At 40.7% G+C, this 20035-nt stretch overlaps 1 protein-coding gene across 1 annotated transcript in view; it reads right to left on the bottom strand.

Annotated features, from left to right (window-relative positions):
• PARD3B (par-3 family cell polarity regulator beta) overlaps window positions 1–20035 on the bottom strand; it is a 1250195-nt gene that overhangs the window by 64009 nt on the left and 1166151 nt on the right. Inside the window, exon 22 of the mRNA XM_006142461.3 lies at window positions 5441–5520. Within this exon, the coding sequence (XP_006142523.1) occupies window positions 5441–5520 (80 nt within the window). The remainder of the gene's footprint in view (window positions 1–5440; window positions 5521–20035) is intronic.

The following is a 20035-nucleotide window of genomic DNA, read 5'->3' on the forward strand; positions in this document are numbered from 1 at the left end:
CAGGAATGCTGGCAACTGCTCTGAGAGATTTTACAGAACGGTTCAGAATCAGGTGGAAGTATTCCTGTGTGACTGGAAGCCTGGGGCAAGAAGCTGCAGTGTGAAAGAATGTGTAGAAATAGAGTCAACAGATTTAAGCCACCTTTTCCTACAAAATGTGGGAATAGGAGGAGGAAGGATGGTTTGAGGGAAGGTCATTGTTTTTCTGTGATGGACAAGAGTCGAGTTCATGGAGGTATTCCTGCCACCAGAGCCCTGCTCAGCTCTGAACCCTGGTAGCTGAGTGTTCAGCACTGACTTGTCCTGAGCCAAGAGGAGTATCTTAGCAGTATCTCTGGAATATCTCCCATCAATGAATAAGGTATTTCTCCCACACCACATCTGCCCTAGGAATTAGGGGATCATACTTCGTCTTTCTGTCTCCATTGAGGATGGCCTCCACTCCTGGGGAAATCCTAGCCTTGCACCCAAGTCTTGCTGGTCAGCCACCCTGGCCTTTTGCCTAGACCCAGTCAGTACCCTGTACTCATTATATAAACTCAGTGTCTATGAAAACTGCTGCCTCTACAAGAAACAAGAAATGGAAAATTATTTGTTGACGATACATGTATGATTAAGCCACTTTACACTGTATTCTGGCTGGAAAATCGCATTTTGTATGCTGTGGTGATGTTCAGTGAAAGTATGTAAAATAAATTAATTCAAAATAAAAAAAAAGAAAGAAAACTGCTGCCTCTTGTCATGTGTGTTAGCACATTTACCACCCAGGTTGTTTTAGTTTGTTATAGTGTCTTGCTCTTGACCATGTGGCCCACTGGTCTTTCTCTAGGATCGGCCAGTCCTCTGCTTCAGTTAGTACCCACAGTGTATGGCAGTATACTGCAGTCTATGCTTGCATGGACCCTCCCCTTCTCCCTAGGGCAGGTGGAACTCTGGGTTAATAATGAGGTTGAACCAATGGATTTACAAGGTGGGAGTGTGGGTGAGTAGTGATTGGCAGAGGCTTAATGAAGAAGCTTAGAAAGAGGTGCTTGGTGGTGCAAGGTCCCTGAGAAGACAGGAAGAATGAGCTCTGGTGTGTGGGTCTACCTCATTACAGAAAGGAAAATTTCTTCCCCACAGATAAAACAGAAAAGAACTATAACAAGAACAACAAATCCTTAAATATGTCAGTCTTTACTGAAATTTTTGTTTTACTGTATTTAATACTCATACCAGCACCCGATGCAGGCCCTATTATCATCCCCCATTTGCAGATTAGAAAATAGAGCCTGGGGCAATTATGTCACTATTCAAGGCCACATAGGTGGAAAGTCAAGGAGTTGAAGCCACCATGACCTGACTCCAAACTCAGGCTATCACTGTGCTCCCTGGGGAAGTGTGTGTTAGTGAAGACAAAGGAGTCGGAACCACAGAGAGGAGAGGTTGAGGGGCTAATACTGAATGCCTCAAGGTCGTAAAGGAAAGGAAGTGAGGTCATCTCTAGAGATTGGACTTGGGGAGTTTAGTCATTTTTGTAGATCTTAACGGGGATAGAAAAAGGTTGGAACAGCCACTGTGGGATAGTCATGGGAGTTGACGACAGGACTAAAAGGAATGCTGGACGGCAGCAGGGCCACAGCTGAAGCTGCAACATGAATTTTGCTGTGGAATCAATGAACACAGTTTTATGAGTTTCGCGCCCAGGTCCTCTGGACCACAGAAGGAGGCAATGCCTTTCTGCTCGCTCCTTAGGACTCCACTCTTGATTATGAGCCCGGAAGAGCAACATCATGTGCTGATGCACTGAGCCATCTGCAGAAAAGGGGATAATGGGATCCCGGGGGGCCAGGGATGGGCCAGGTGGGAATGAGGGAGGCTCAAGAGAGGAGAGGAGAGGAGAGAGTTCCCTGCCAAAGGGACAGACTGTGAGGAGACCTATAAAATTAGAATGGGGCCTAGGAGAATTGGACAGGGCTGGCAGATCAGAGTGAAAAAGTCATTTGCAAAAAAATGTATGACCATGTTCACACATTACTGCAGCCTAGAAAACAGTCACTTCCCTGCCTATCTAGGGTGAGTAATAATTTGTGTCAGGCAAGAAGACGGGAATGCTGATTTCATTCTGTTTATTACCAAAGAAACCTGGGGGGGTGGGGGGGGTGGGGCTGAACAGCCTGGTAAAACACTGGCCTCATAAAGGCCTGGTGTTTGCTAACGAGGTTGTATTACAACCACACTCTGCTTTCCAAAACAGCACCCTCAGGAGGAAAGAAATAAAGTCATTTTTCTTTGGAGGAGGCAGAGGATTTAACATTGCTTAACAATAACACTTAACATTGCTCAGTCCTTCGCCTTAGGCAACCTGGTAACTACCCAGTGCTAGGAACTGTCTTTCCCTGTGCTGGCCAGGGAGGGCCCTGGCTTTATTTTGTGAAGCGCCATTTAGCCTGGAAGCAGGCTGCGTGGGTCTACCTTAAAGATGACAGAGTGCTGTGAAACCATAGGAGGGTGCCCCTGACAGGGGCTCCTCACTTACTCCAGGCACTACAGGGTACTTCCCTCTGTGTCTATGGCTTCACATTTGGCACTTAAATCAACATTATCGAGTTTATCTGAAAAACTCCTGTGACGCTGCTCACACACAACATAGAAACCAGATCAGTCAGCAGCCTATTAAGTCCCCCATAAGATCGGTCACGGACTTCCTATCGATAGACTTATTCCTATTTTTAATTAAAAATTTAACTCTATAAATATTTTAACGCTCCCTGCCTCGGTGACAAAGAGGGATCCGGTGCCTACAGAGAGGTGCTCTCCTCACTCTCCCGCAAAGGGAGAGAGCAGTGAAGCTGGTGTGATTCAATTAAGTGGACGGTAAAACCTCCAGGGGGGAAGCTGAGAAAACTGGGTAAATGTCACTGGCACTCAGAGCTGAATCTGCATACCCTCTCAGAAGCCTGCAGGGCAGCGTGTCCTCTTCCCTCTGCACTCTGCCTCTTGTGAGGAAGTTGCGGATCCTTCCTACCCCCCATTCCTCCACGGATGGCAGCATACTGCCAGCGAGGGGGCTTTGTGTCTCCTCTTTAGATACCGAAATGAAAACTGCAGTTTGAGCTCCATCATTTAAAAACCACTGCCTGGGATCTCTCAGGCATTTGTCTGAGCCCTGTTTATTCTCTACGCTGGCTCCTTTTGGTTGCCAGGTAGTTACAAAGGTCTGCTTGCACGTGCAGCAGAAAACGCCTGTATTATGTATGTGTGTGAGCGGACTCTGCCAACATTATTTTCCATCTAAGATGCATCCCTTTTAGCTACAGTTATATTCTTGGGACTGGCAAGATTTTGTCGACTCATACATTGTGATGATAGCTGCGAATAGTCTCAGTGTATTGCCTTTGTCAGAAAACTCCCTCTGCAGTGCTTAATCCTGAAATAGACCCGTTTAGTCAGCCATGATTGAGCATTTCTGGGCTTATTAGTGAAAATAAACAGGAGTCGGAAATTCAGAGGGCTTTATACTAATAATTATAAGCGTTTGTTGTAACATCATAAGAGGCTGAATTACTTGCCTCTTTTACTAAATAGAGTCCTTAGGAAGGACTGGGACTGTGTCTTCAATCTTTTTTCTTTTCTTTTCTTTTTTTTGAGAGGTTTTTGCTATTGGGCGCAAGTGTTCGCCAGCCAGACAGACAGAGATAGAGAGACAGAAAGAGAGAAATCACCCCCCCAGGGGGGGATGAACATGCCGCAATCCCTTCTCCTCCATTCTCTTCTCGGGATCTTGGGCACGCACACATGCTTGACTTGAGTTTAAGCCACCGGGTCCGAGACTTGAACCATGATCGACTACATGGGAGTCCAGCAGCACAGCCATTACACTAACTGCTAGTCCCTGTGTCTTCAATCTTCATATTCTCAGGGCAGATAGATAGTAGGTGCTGTCCAGATATATAGGGAATAAATCAATGAGTGAAATTTATAGAATTTTAAATGTATCTGTGCATTTGATTTGTTCCCCAAAAAAGGGTCTATTTTTGCATCAGTACAAGTTGGCCAGGAAGACATTAAACTGTTTCCAGTTTTCCTTTTTCCCTCGTCTCATAAGAACATACAACTTTCCATCTGCCTTAACCACAATTTCTATACACTTCAACAGTGGAAGCCGGAAATCTTATATTTAAAATGAGTTTTAGAAACTATTTCCATTTTTTAAACGAAAACAAAACACTAGGCTGGAGGATAAAAAAAGGGAGACAGGAAAGAAATCACAGATGAGACAAAAACTATGAATAACATATTAGAAACACAAGGGAAACAGGGAAATACATAAAATACAGATGTATAAAAGCTTCAAAAACATTGTATTTCGGGTATCCTTCTTAATTAGTGTCAAGAATTAGCTCTCTGCTACATAGATTTACTACTTTCAAAAATCAACAACAGTTTATAAGAGCAGATGGTCACGTAGGTTAGATTGTGCCTAAGTAATGCCTGTTGTAATGTTCGGGATGTTATTTTATGTTCGGGATGTTATTTTTGTCAGTTCACACCCAGACGTATACCCAACACGCAACTCCAAATAGTAACTCTGTCTCTGAATTAGCACTTTAACAGCTCAACTTTGATAAAAAAGAAGCTTTACTTGAGGATCCTCTCCTCCTCCCTTGAAGAGGTGACATTTGGAAACATTTCAGTTTTCTGGCTGGCATTAACCTTTTTTTGTTTCTTTTTGGAACTCACTAATTCTCACACTCTCAACTGATCTAACTTCCAGAGTAGCTGGACGGTCTGCAATCCTGGAAAGGTTTCCTCTTTGTAATGTGCTACTGATCACTGACTAAAATTACTCTTCATCTCACAGAAAAGAGCACAAACCTTTGTGAACCAAGAGTGTCTAGTTACAGCATAAGTGGATCATGTTAGGCCAGAACTTTTCCCACGCAGTGGTTGCTTTTCCCCACTGGGTCAGTGCCTCTCAGCGATATTTGCTTATTGCCTTGAGAACAAACATGGTCAGATTCTAAATCAAGCAAGAGCACCTTCCCGGGTTCATATTTCTCTCAAAAACACCCTCACGAAGCTCCAAGCTTAAGGTTGGCCCACCTTCCTTGTGAGCAGCTCCTAGGACAGAGGATTTACTATTTTATTGTTTCTAAGCTGGGTGCAGGATGTCCAATACCATTTTTATAGCAATGGCTTAAGATTTCCATTCAGTATCCAATATTCTTGCTGACATGTTCAATTGCAATGATATACTATTTTCTCCTCTTAAAAAAGTATCCCACAAGTGTTTCCATTATTAGCACAGTTGTAAAGATGGCACTAGAGGTGCAGCAGATGACAGAAAGGTAAAATTGTAATGTAGTTCCTATTTCAAAGCCAGATTTCTAGTTTGTGTAGACTTCTCTAACACTGCATTAGCAAGTGAGCTGGTCACGGAGACCCCACTGTGGTCTACCTGGGTAAGGATGCATACTGCCTCTCCATCCCCTCGAAGCGGAGGTTGTGTGCATTCCCATCTGGACCCTTTCCAGACACCTGTGGAGAGAAAAGTAATTAGAGATGAAGCTCCATTATATACCCTGGTTCCTGACAATGCATCTCAAAATTATAATCAGTGCACGGATGCTGCTGTTAGCTGCCAAAAATCAACCATGGAGAAGCCAGCAAGAAGGCAGCATCGCTATAGGAAAGGATGATCAAGTCACAAGCTGGCATTTAACAACAAAATCACTTCTTTCAAAAAAGGGTCATTGTCAAACTCACTCTTCTTGCCTCCATGCCAGGAATATTTTGTAGGCTGTAAAAACTGTTTTCTTTTTCTTCTTAAAATAGTCTTTAGTTTTTAGAAGTTCTAGAGTTATAGAAAAATGGAACGGTGGGCCAGCCACTAGCATGGTGGTTAAGGGGGCTGGATCCCACATGGCTGACTGTACCTTGCGAGTCCTGGATCCATTGGCTTGGAAAACATGCTGGGCACAGATGCATGTATGCCCAAAACCCTGAGAAGAGAATGGAGGAGGAGGGACTATGGTATAGCTATCTCCCTGGGGAGTGTTTTTCACTCCATAACCCTTGCCTTATTTGGTAAATACATGCAATTTTTAAAGAATAAGAAAAATTGAGCAGATAGTACAGAGTTCTCATATATCCCATACCCAGCTTCCCTATTACAACATCTCACAAGAATATGGTACATTTCTTAAGATTAATGAATTAATATTGATACAAAATCATTATCAACCAGTCTATGGTTTATTCAAATTTTTATCTAGTGTCTTTTTTTGTTCCCAGGATCCCATCTAGGATACCACATTAAATTAGTCATCATGTCATTTATAGGCTCCTCTTGGCTTTAAACTAAAAAATATTTAAAAGAAGAAAAACCATAGCATATGCTGTAAAGATGTACAATGACGAAATGTAAATAAGAAATAATAAAATTTAAAATAAAAATGATGAAAATGTATAAGTCAAAGAAATAGTTAAAAGTGTAAGATAAATCATATACATACACAGTAGTAATATTTAATTCTTTATGTATACAAACTTGTTATTCCAAAGATGATATTCTTTTTTTAATGAAAAAAATTTTTAAGAGAGATTTTTGCTATTGGGCATGTACATTTTCCATAGAAACAGGGAGAGACAGAGACAGAAAGTGAGAAATCATGCCCCACAGGGGACAGCCATTCTGCAATCCCTTCTCCTCCATTCTCCTCTTGGGATTTTGGGCATGCACACACACATACCCGGCATGAATTTTAATCTACTGGGTCCAGGACTCAAACCATGATTGACTATGTGTGAGTCCAGGGACATAACCATTATGCCATCTGCTGGTTCCCCAAAGACTATTTTCTTAAATCACTGTGCAGTGACTAATTATAATTCAAAATAAATTAATTAAACATCACCATGAAATTGTAAATGACTCATGTATCAAAGAAGGAACTATTGTGGAAAACATTCCCGGTGCGGAAAACATTCCCTTCAGAAGATGTCCTGTAAAACTTCTTTGTATCTCAGCAATTCATGCAACAGAAGTAACTGGAGTTGTCAGTGAGGACAAGAGTCCATAAGCTACCAGGTAAGAATGGAGACTGTACACACATTCTCTGAAATTAGGGTACAGGCCTTGATTTCAACCATGGACCTTTTCACCAAAGACCAATGGCGAGGAGAGTGACAGACAAGAGGTAAATAAATATCAAAGAAAAAGAAGACGTGAAGGACAGAAGCATTGCACCCATGCCTATGTGAGGTTTGTTTTCTTTTTGAACTTTCTCCTATAGAAGAATAATTCACGTGACTACCAGAACCAACAATGAAGATTATTAATTGTGCTTGTTAGAAAAACATTGTGCTTCTTTATCCCTAGTATATCTTGAGACATTTACAACTAATCTTTCCCTTGTAGCCATCAGGTTCCACTTGATACTCTGAGCTGGCCTGACTGAATGCTGAAGGCTGTCAATATTCTGGTGCCTCAAGGAGGCAGTGACCTACCTGTTGCTGTTCTGGGGAACTACCTACCAGCATACTAAATACGTGAAAACAGAAGATGATCCTATCCTCAAGGAATATTCTTTTGTTTGTTTGTTTGTTTGTTTGCTTTTGCTATAGGACACAAGTGCTCATGGGAGGGAGGAGGAAGGAGGGGAACAGGGAGATGAGAAAAAGAAAGGCAAAAACTGGCCCCACCTCCATCCCCCACCCCCAGGAAGGAGGGCCACTCGCAGTCCCTTCTCTTCCATTCTCTGCTTGGGATTTTGGGCATGCGCACACATGTGCCCAGTGTGTTTTTCAAGTCGCTGGTTCCGGGACTTGAACTGCACAGTCGGCCTTGTGGGATCCAACCGCCTCAATTTCCATGTGACCTACTGGTCTCCTTAAGCATTGCTCTATCTTGTTGGGAAAACAAGTATTAGAAATGAAATAAGTGAGGACTGATGTTGGACAATGTAGAATCAAGTGCCATTCAGAATGTTACCAGTAGCAGCACAGACAAGGCCTGGAGATGTTAGGAAAAATTTGTGAAAGCCGTGGAACTTAAGCCAGGCTTCCAGAGATGGGTGGCCCACTTGTACTCTTTAGTAATAGTGCAACATCATTAATGCAGTCATTCAATTAGCGATTGCTGAGTATCTACTGCGTGCGTCCTAATGCCATGTGAGCATTATATTCAAAGCAGTGAAGAAATCCAACCCCTGTTCTCACCAAGACAGGCCTGCAAACAATTACGGTACATGAGATCACCGCTAGAGTGGAAGTCTGAGGCAGGGGGCAGTGGGAGGAACAGACACCAGAGTCCACCTGGGAGACTCGAAGACAGCTTCATCTGGGTGTTGAAGCTTCACTGAAAACTTGAATATAAATGAGGAGGGATAATGAGGAGGGGTTTTTCAGGGGAGAGGAGTGTAGGAGTAGCAGAAGAAGAAATTCTAAGTAGATACAACTGAAGTGAAATAACAGGGAGGCATGAAAAAGCACTGTGTTTTTAGGGATTGTCAAGGTTTTGGTTAAGGCAGAACTAGAGGGTATAAAGAAAAGGATGTTCTTAACTAGCAGCAATATAACAGGAGTCACTACTGTGGCTATGACTGCTACTACAATACTGCAGTGTTATTGCTATTTTTAAAAATGTTTTTTCTTTATTCATGATAGAGCAGAGGTATTGTGAGAGAAAGTGAAACAGAGAGAGAGAGAGAGAGAGAGAGAGAGAGAGAGAGAGAGATTAATACCCACAAGTCTGGTCATGCCACAGTTCCCTTTTCTCTAGTTCTCTGGCCATCAGGGACTTGTTCTCGTGCCTGGCATGTTTCAGGCTGACTGGGCCAGGAATTTGCACCACAGTTACCACATGGGATCTAGTTTCTCTCTCTCTCTCTCTTTCTTTTTTTTTTTTTTAATTTAGGTTTTTGTCATTTGGCATGTGCACTTGCCAGAGAGAGAGAAAGTGAGAAATCACTTTCTGGGGGGTTGGCTACACAGCAACCCCTTTTACTCCATTCTCCTCTCAGGATTTTGGACATACATAACACGTGTCTGGAGTGATTTTCAAATGCTGCCATGTCTAGGGCTCAAACTGTGGTCAGCCATGGAGGAGTCGAGCATCTTATCTACCAAGTCACATGACAGCACTGGAATCTGGCTCCTCTTCATCAGTGCATTATTGTGTGCTATGTAACTGGTCCTACTACAACTTTTTGATAGTCTATTTTCTTAGAGAAGTTTTAGGGCCAGATCAAAATTGAGAAGGAGTTACACAGATTTCCCGTATACTCTCTTTTTCTTTCTTTCTTTTCTCCTTCTTCTTTTTTTCTTAGAAATTTTGCTATAGGGTGCGTACACTTGCCGGAGAGACAGAGAGATAGAAAGCGAGGACACAACCCCTAGGGGGAATTGCCACACCACAATCCCTTCTTCTTCATTCTCCTCTTGGGATCTTGGGCATGCACACACACGCCTGGCATGAATTTTAAGTTGGTGGGTCTGGGACTCGAACTGTGGTCGACTACATGGGAGTCCAGTGACATAACCATCATGCCATCTGCTGGTCCCTCCATCTCACTCTCACCCATGCACAACCCTCCCCATTATCAGTGTTCTGACCAGAATGGTACTTTTGATATAGACAAGGAGCCTACGGTGATACAACACCGTCACCCCTGTCCATGGTTTTCATTAGGATACTTCTTGGTGGTGCACATTTTGTGGGTTTGAACAAATGTGTAATGACACATATCTGCCATTATTCTATCACACAGAGTAGTTTCATTACTCTAAAAATACTCCACGGTCTCCCAATTCATCCTTCTTTCCCTACTCCTGGAAACCACTGATCATTTTACTGCCTTCATAGTTCTCACTGCTAGAATGTCATACAGTTGGGATCATACAGTGTGTAGCTCTTTTAGGTTGGTTCATTTCACTTAGTATTATAATATGCATTTCAGGATCTTTCATGTCTTTTCATGGCTCGATAGCTCATTGCTTTTTAGCGACGAATAACATCCCATTGTCTGAATGTACAACCATTGACTCATTCATCAGCTAAAACGCATTGATGTATTTTTGCACTTTATCCAATTCTCCCTTCTTATAGATGCTATCCTGAACTACAGGTCCTGGGAAACCTCCAACCACAAGTCCCAGAAACCCTTGCAGTCGGGATAGGTTATGATTTAAATCAGGCCAAAGCACTTTGGAACTATTACTGAGGAAGTGGTACAGGTTACTGATTATTCTGGCAAGAATGACTAAAGGTTTGGTTTATTTTCCTACGGGAGTTTTAGCAGATGTATAATTGCTAGTTTCTGGGATAGAATGTAGCTAGTATAGCGCATTTTGGAGGTAGCAGCAGTAGAGGTGGCTTCCTGATGGTGGCACCTTCCTAATCATCGCGCCCCCTTATTTAGGCATTGCACGGCTTTGGGTCCTAAAGCTTTTGTATAGAAGTGACAGCAGCTTCTTGATAGCTCGGTTTTGTAGTGTGTTTGGAAAATTATTATTGCCTTATTTCTTTCACCTTCCCTAGGACTCTATCAGTCCATTACTCTGTTGTAATTAACGTGTTCCTACTCAAACCTGCGAGAGTGTGGGGTCAGACGTGGCACAAGGATAAATGTGACTGCTCTGAGAGGCTGATCCACATGGGGAGATTCTGGGTTCGTGTCTGGAGACCTCCCTGAATATGCAGGCACACATATGCCCATGGTGTGGGGTAGGCTGAGGCTAGGAATAGATCACAGTGTCAAGACCCCATTGGGGAGCTTTCTTTCTATTTCTGTCTCTCTGTTTCTCTCACTTACCAAAGACATAAAGAAACTTAAAGAAAAAAACAAACTAGCTAGACAAGGTATTTTTCTCTGCAACTGAATAGCATCTTCTGCTAAGACAGAAAGATGGGAAAAAGTCTTCTCTCTCAAAGACATGTGGTTGGTTAATGGAAACCATGGGAATACATTTGTGTTCCATTATTTAAAAAAATAGATTTAATTTTCCTTTTCTCTATAAATAATTATTATGGGAAACTACCCAAAGATGACCTCTGTTAACATTTATAAGCATATACTTATTTTATGGTATATATACTTTTTTCTCATCTGTTTATTATTGACATTTTCTTGTGCTATTAGATATATTTTTACTACCATGAATTTTAATGGCTATATAATATCCTGTTATATAGATAAACCATAGTTTAATCTATTCCTAAAGTTTAACCAATTCTCCATATTAGAAATGGTTATATAGATTAGTGTGTTAAATACAAATATTCTTACAAATAGCTGTAAATGGAAGATAGAAAATTGCAGATAGGGGATTGCCAAAGAAATTAATGATAAGCAGTTGTAGTTAAATCCTTAGGAAGTCAGGCCACTTGAGAAGGGAATGAAAGGAGAGAAAACAGGCACAGACACTTTATAAACTCATTTCTCATTTTGCTCTGTGTTCAACAAGATTCAGAAATGTTTCTGCTTGAAGAACTCCTTATTAGGTAATTTCCCTCATCACACGCACGCGCGCGCACACACACACACACACACACACACACACACACAAAATAAGGTCAGCAGCTTCGATCCAATTAATTTTTTAAAAATCCTTTATCTTTCTCGGTATCATGCAGGGTTTCTTTCCTTCAATAGAATGACCTAAATATATGTCTGATAGAAACGATCTTGACTTAAGCCATCACAGAAATCTAGTCTTTCACATGATAGGGTAACATTAGAACATAATGCCTGGATTTTGGGCATATTTATCTTTCTCTAACGGTTACAGTAAATTCAGAGAGCTTATTCAAAACAATTTGAAGAGCTCCTACCTGGGTGAGCCTTGCACATGGTGACCTTCTTTGGCGGGATTATGACAGCCTGTGACAAGCCTATCAGGAGGGCTTGGTATTTGGGGGGAATGTTGAATTAAGATGCTTTTAGTCCATGGGAGTTCTCCCAATTTCACTCACTCAGTGCCTGCTGCCAGCCGGGGTGTTAAGAGCCTTGTTAAAATAAAGCTATTAGTCTTCTCTCTACAAAAGCAAGGAACTTGCTGCTTACATTCAGGGTTCCCTAAATTAGCATGTATTTCTGGTCTGGCATTGCTAGAATCAGCAGTTTTCATAAAGCAATATTCTAAAGAGGCCATTTAACTCCCTTATTTCCCCCATTTGCAGATTAATGGTAGTGGGGAAGATAGAATGCCCTTTCAAGCATTTTTTAACAATTCATTAAAAATAAAAGAATAAATCACACTAGATATTCTACAAATGTCTGACGATGAAAATCAGAAACAATTCAAAATTAACATGTTTTGCAGCTTCTATAGATTAGGAAAAACATTTTTGCCAATGTTGTAATCTGTGTCCTCAAGCTGATTTTTCCAAGGAAATTTAAAGGCTGCCATGATGGGAAGGCCGTGCAAAGTTGCAGTATGGCTTATTCACCTATATATAACATCCTCATTTACAAATATGTCTTGCTTAGCTCCATTACAGAAAAATGAGTTTCATGCTGCCAGACACATCACAAGATTAAGATGCAAAGTATAAAAATTTAGATGCCATTTTAAGAAATGTGTTTTTCATTTCAAATTGGTATCATGACAGATATTTCTGAGCAGTGTCTCACATTTCCAAAAGCTTTCATTTAATTCCATTCCTCTTACCGACTTATAGGTCTGACTGGAAGATGTTTAAAGGAATCAACACAATGAAAACTTCGAAAAAGTTATATAAACTTGGCTTTGGGCATCTTCCAATAGCAAGATTTTCTGCTAAGACGCAACATGTTTGGAGGGGAACTAAGGGCAATACTCCATTTAAACAAAAAGAAACTACTCACAATAGGTTGTTGAATTATTTCTTTTCGGCAATGTGAAGTATATTACCCTTGAACTACACACTTACAAATATGCAATTTAGTGAGGCAAGAGAACACACTTGTTCAAATCATTATTTCTGAAGTGTTTGTTTTCTCTAATTTGATTTCAGTAATTTCATCAAATAACTGGGTATTCAGCTTATAGTCTAGCATAGAACGTCTGCTGGTATAGAAAATACAGCAAATAAAATGCTTAAAAAATAGTGACCAGCAGTTGGCGTAGACTCCCATGTAGTCAACCGCAGTTCGAGTCCTGGACCCGGTGGCTTAAACTCACAACAGGCGCGTGTGCGTGCATGCCCAGGATCCTGAGAGGAGAATGGAGGAGAAGGGATAGTGGCATGGCCGTCCCCCTGGGAGGTGATTTCTTGCTTTCTGTCTTTCTCTGTCTTTCTGGCGAGCACTTGCGCTCTATAATGAAAACCTCTCAAAAAAAAAAAAAAAAAGAAAAAAAATAAAAAAAAATTTTTTAAATAATTCTTGGGGTGGGGGGGGGTCAGCTGGTGGTGTAGTGGTTAAGGCACTGCACTCCCACATGGCCCACCATGGTTGAAGTCCCAGATCTGGCAGCTTGACACTCATGCCAGGTACATGTGTGTACTTGTGTGCCCAAAATCCCAAGAGGAGAATGGAGGAGAAAGGACTGTAGTCTGGTCATCCTCCCTAGGCAGCTGATTCTCATTTTGCCTCTCTCTGTCTCTATCTCTCTGGCAAGTGCATGCACCCTAGAGCAAAAATCTCCCTCTCTAAACCAAACCAAACCAAACCAAACATTATTGGGTAAGCCTTTAACCATTCTGTGCCTACATCTCTTTCTTTATAAAATGTCCAAGTTAATACAGTAATTCTTGAATTCTCTTCTAACTTGTGCACATTTTATTTTTATTTTTTAGAGAGGTTTTTGCTATAGGGCGTGTATACTTGCCAAAAAGACAGAGTGAGACAGAGAGACAGAAAGTGAGAAATCATCCCCCGGAGGGATGGCCATGTCATAATCTCTTCTCTTCCATTCTCCTCTCGGGATCTTGGGCACACATGCACACACGCCCAGTATGAGTTTAAGCCACTGGGTCCAGGGCTTGAACTGTGGTCGATTACGTGGGAGTCCAATGCCATAGCCATTACGCCAACTGCTGGTCCCAATTCATGCACATTTTAAAAAGCTCTCTTCACAATTTCACATTCATGGTGACTACATAAACCTGATTATTACAGTAACTGAGTGTTAGGTACATAGTGATTTTCTTTTCCTTTTTAAATAATTACTTTATTTATCTTTATTTATTTTAATTTGACCAGAGAGGGGGAGAGAGAGCATGAGAGAGAGAGAGAGAGAGAGAGAGAGAGAAAGTGAGAACACAAACTGCCAGGTCTGGGACTTGAACCGTAGATGGCCATGTGGGAGAACAGTGCTCTTATCCACCATACCACCTGCCAGCCCCAAGTACAGAATCATTTTCTAGCCAGTGACAAAGACAGCAAAGTAATCTGCAATACTATGGAATTACAAAGTATCTTTATTAGTACTTAAGTATGAAATCTTATACTAGCACTATCCAAGTACTGACCATATGTACACTGGCCACAGCATCTTAATAAACTGAACTATCTCTGTCATGATTGTCTTCACAGAAAATAAAATCAGACATCTCCTGCCAGCTCTGTTTGTGTCTGGGCCTAAGATACAGTTACCATAGAAACTATGATTGTGGACAATTTTACAAATTTGGCTTCATCTATCAGATGCAGTGTGTGTGTGTGTGTGTGTGTGTGTGTGTGTGTGCACGCATGTGCATGCACACATGTGCATATGTGCCTTGCCAATAAACTGGAAGAGCAAACTCTGGCTCTATGTCTTTAATTAAAGAGCCAGACAGCATTCCTCATTTCCTTTTACCCATCTGTCCACCCACAAATACAGCTATTGCAACACTGGCTGAAATGTAAACTCATACTTGAGAAAAGACAAAGGTCTGTCAAAAAGATGAGAAAAGGTTATTAGAAAAGCATTCTCTCAGAAGTTAGTCTGTCACCTGTTCTGCACTGTCCAAGAGCAGAGAAAATCGGAATCTGATGGAGTCTCAGACATTAACCTCTGATACTAGTACCCAGTATTTACTGAATTTGGTTTCTAATTGTTGCTTAGATGTATTATGTAAGTCATTTATTCTTCACTGTTCTGATTCATTCTGCTCTGCGACAGCATTCTTTTTTTTTTTTTTTTTCTCCGCCAGTTTTTTTTTTTTTTTTTTTTTTTTTTTTTTTTTAGGAGAGATGTTTGCTATAGGGATACATGCACTTGTTGGAGAGACAGAGAGAAAGAAAACAAGAAATCACTGCCTGGGGGGATGGCCATGCCGCAAATTCTCCTCCTGTATTCTCCTCTCAGGATTTTGGGTATGCAGGCCTATGCACCCAGCTAAGTTTGATGCAGCCAGGTCCAGGACTTGAACTGGAGTTGATCATAACTTGAACTAGAGTCAGTCATGTGGGAGTCCAGTAACAACCATTCTGCCATCTGCTTCTCCCTCTGTGACAGCATTTTTAACTCATCCCCAAAGAAAAAAGTTTGACCCTCAAAATATGTCCAAGTTTTTTTTTTTTTTTTTTTTAAGAGATTTTCACTGTAGGGCGCGTGCACTCGCCAGACAGACAGAGAGAGACATAGAGACAGAAAGCGAGAAATCACCCCCCAGGGGGGATGGTCACGCCGCAATCCCTTCTCCTCCATTCTCCTCTCGGGATCTTGGGCACGCACGCACACGCGCCCGGCGTGAGTTTTAAGCCACCGGGTCCGGGACACGAACCGCGGTCGACTGCGTGGGAGTCCAGCGACACAGCCATTACGCTAACTACTGGTTCCCAAAATATGTCCAAGTTTTGGGAGCAGCAAGTGGCATGGTGGTTAAGGAGCTAGACTCTTGCATGGTCAACTGTGGTTTGAGTCCCAGATCTGGTAGCAAGCTTTCTCTTTCTCTCTCTGGTGAGCATATGTGCCATGTACCAAATTGTAAAATAATGATAAATAAAATTAAATAATTCTTTTTTAAAATGTCCAAATTTTGGGACCAGCAGTTAGCATAATGGCTATATCATTGGACTCCCACGTAGTCGACTGCGGTTCACGTCCTGGACTCAGTGGCTTAAAAATCATGCCGGACACGTGTGTGTGCATGCCCAAGATCCTGAGAGGAGAACGGAGGAGAAGGGATTGCAGCGTGACCATCCCCCCTGGGGAGGGGTGATTTCTCGCTTTCTGTTTCTCTGTCTCTCTCTGTCTGTCTGGCGAGTGCACGTACCCTATAGCAAAACAAACAAACAAACAAAAAACAAAAACAAAAAAAACCCTCTCCAAAAAAAAAAAAAGTTCAAATTTTAATGATACAATAGTTTGTTCGTATTACTTGTTATGACTTCATACTAGCCCCTTTGGAAGGGAAGCCCTTTGAAGTATACTTGTTTACTTAAATTTTGAGCATTTTACAATATACTTTCATTTATAAAGACTAAACATGTGAAACATATGTAAAATTTTCAGTTTGTAGAATGTTTCATTTCTCCATTTCAGTCAGTGGGCAAGTTCTGGTCCCTTCCATTTATAGCTACTGGAAAAAAAATGCTCTCTGAAACACTCTACAATCAGCATTGCAAGTGACAATCAATGCTACCATTTCCAGGTCTGCCTCATTTCGCACATGAGGACACAACCATTCTGAGATAGTTACACGACTTGCCCGAGAATCTGACAGTGGCAAATCCAGGATTCGAACAGAGGTCTGTTGGATATAAAAGCAACACCACTCCCACTCATAATGCTCCGTCACATGTTGGCAGTGATCACTGCAGTTTCTTTCACTGTATTTCCTAAATGAAGAACTAAGATATCAGATCCGAAAGTTTGGGGGAGCCCACACTGGCAATGGGTGAGAATCTGTGAAATGGTGACTGTCTACAAGCATTCTGAAGGTGTTTGTTTATGGTCACTACAGCCATTTTACTGAACTCCAAAGACCTACCAATATTTATTTTATATAGATAGAGACATTAAGATATGTACATATGTTTATTTTTTTGTCTACAGAAAAAGTAATTTCTGAAAAACAATTTCTAACAGAGTTATGTTTTGTTAAAAAAGACAAAAAAGAGCCTGGGTTATATACATTGTTTTCTCAGTTATACATGCATGGTTGCAGTCTATTAATTTGATTTACATAAGACCCTGGACTGTAAGCTGCATAAGTGTTGATACAGAGTCTTTCTTTTCTGTTCCACCGCATTCTCAAGGCCTGTCATATTCCCTTGCTCATTAATACCTACTGATTCAGTGAGGTGGAAGTCGCAAGTATTTCCATAGTGGAAGTTAACAGAAAGAATCAAATTCCATAATGGCTATCTCAATTTTAGCAGTAAACTTATCAATACTAAATTTCAAATCTGTTAAATATAGTAAGACACATGTTTTCAAAAATATTTATTTTATTTATTGTATTGATAGTAGAGAGCATGTGGAAGAGAGAGAGCCACCCTCAACAGGGTTTTGTCATGCCAGTCTCCTTTCCCTAGCCCTCCAGCTCATCAAGATCCTGGGCACATACACATACAACCAGAGAATTTTCAGGCTAACCAGGGATCTGAACCTGTGACTTTCAGCACTGCAGTTCCACTTGCTACTGAATGTACCACCACATTGCGTCTATCAAAATTACATATGTGTATACACACATGCACACACACACAGAGTTTTTTGAAAAGTTATGATGTATTTTTCTATGCAAAAATGCATCATGACTTTTCTGATGACTAGTGTGTGTGTGTGTGTGTGTGTGTGTGTGTGTGCGCTTCTCCATTTCCCCAACCTTTTGGGATTTTGAGTATGCATATACATGTAGACACATTGTGTAGCTTTTAAGCCACCAAGGGCAGGACAAACTGTGTAGTTGGTCATGTGGAATCTGACTCCCTTAACCATCAGGCCATAGGGCTGGCCCTCAAAATATTTTTAAGGGGGCTATATCCTTATGACATTTGTCCTATGGTTATACCTTATTAAGTTGGCCACTTTTGTTTGCATAGCCCTATTTTTTTCATATCCTTTAAAGAATAGAAACTAAACTATAAACATTTTTATGGTTTAAATTTTAATCTAGAATATAAACCAAAATCATTAGCCACCTTAATTTCATAACTGCTTAGAGTGAGGGAAGATCCCATAAGCTCAAAATAATAGGAGGCTAGTAGGAGAACCTTGTAAGATAGGATGTGTTACTGAACATCGTGGACCTGACTTTTGTTTATCTGAATGGCTCTCTCAATAAGCAGCACCCTATTTGATTCAAAAAGTTAGCAGACTATACTACCATTAATGCTGGAGTCAGCATCTAACTGTTTTGGGCAAAGGCATTTCCTCTAAATTTATGTGAATCAAATTATTTTGTGACTGACTAATATATCAGCTGTGTTTAAGAAAGTACTAAACAGACAACACTCTGAAAATTGACATTCTTGGTCAAAATCTGATTTGAAAGGCCGAGTCAAATGTACACATCTATGTCGGTAGCTTTCTATTAACTAGTGAATAAAGTTCAACCTCTTATGCTAGTATTTATGGCCTGTGGTAACCTACAGCAACCTAACGTTCTGCTTTAGCTGGCCCCTCTAATGTATTCACAATGATCTCATGCCATTGGGAAGTTTATGGATCCTGAACACGTATTTTTGTACCTATGGCAGTAGGTTCAATTCTTTAGTTTCAGTGGCCTTTTCCATGGTCGGGTTAACACTACAAATATGGCAGGGGTTCAGGAAATGCTGATCATATCATTGAGTGAAGCAATCAATCTTGTTCTGATTGGTTGGATTCATTGCTGTGAAGGGGTAAGACTCTATGGAAAAAAATAGTAGATCATGGAAACAGATTCTCTAAAAGAAGGTAAACTATTAAAACACTGATGCACAGAGAAGGGTGCTTAGGGAAAAAAAGAGCGTAGACAGGGAGAGAACCCCCGCCCCCACCTGCACACACACAAAATACACACACACACACACACACACAGGAAAGTAGCCAAAGAAAATGAGAACTCTGAAAACACGCTAGGTTATTGCAATCTACTCTAAATCTAGTAGCATACAGGTAATTCCTGTCTGTCCTAAATTTCTCTCCATTAATCAAATTCTTGGATCAATCAGAACACTCCAATCTTCCACCAGACTGGTAATGCAGACATTGCTCTTCTGATTAGATGTATATATAGCATCTTACTTTCAAAGTCTTTAAAATGTGATTATTTTAAGTCAACATTTAAAGTTAGATTTGATATAATCATTTAATTGGGCATTGATTCATCTACACAGAACTCATTACTGAATTCTTCAATTTCACCAACATAATTTTCTTCCAGATTATCTTTTATCTTGATGCTGGAAGTCCAAGTGCTATGAAAAGTTTGCCAAAATAAAAAGCTTTTAGATTTTTAATGCTGGCTGGACACAAACCCACAGAAGATTGTTCAAGAATAATGCACGCTTGCCAGCTGCCAGATACGACTGCTTTCCGCATAATTAATGTCATTCTTGCTGCTCGAGTATCATTTCCATCCTCTAATAATTTCCATTAATAGAGGAAGTTTCTGTAATAATTTTTGCATCCTGTAAAACTACTGTGGCTTCTATACACCTTTTAATCAAAATAATGACAATGGGTGAAAGGGGGATGGTTGGTGACATTACTGGAACTCTAGGTTGCATCTGCTTTGTCATTGTTTTCAATCTTCAAAAATTGTCCATGGGGCTCATTGTATTGACTGCTAGTTAAACCTTGGTGCTTTGATTTGAATGGCACTCACCATGTAAATTTATACCAGGAAAAGTGTCTAAAATGAATGAATTGGACACTTCATCTATAACAAAATAAATGTGAAAAGAGTATTTCTTTTTAAAGCAAAAACAAAAGATGAGCAGATGCAAATAAAATCTCGGGCTCCATGAAAGATGATAATTGTATAATACTTTAAGCTGAAGCTTTCATTCGGAGGAAGTGATAGATCAGCTGCAAATCGTAACCTCAAGCCTGCTAGTTTTTTTTTTTTTAAACGAACTGTTTTTAAAAATTTTTTATAATGCTGTTGCCCAATCAAGAATTCTGCTCAGGATATAAAATTATGCAAATA

Source organism: Tupaia chinensis, unplaced genomic scaffold (assembly GCF_000334495.1).
Source record: "Tupaia chinensis unplaced genomic scaffold, TupChi_1.0 Scaffold000076_1, whole genome shotgun sequence".
Classification (NCBI taxonomy): domain Eukaryota; kingdom Metazoa; phylum Chordata; class Mammalia; order Scandentia; family Tupaiidae; genus Tupaia; species Tupaia belangeri.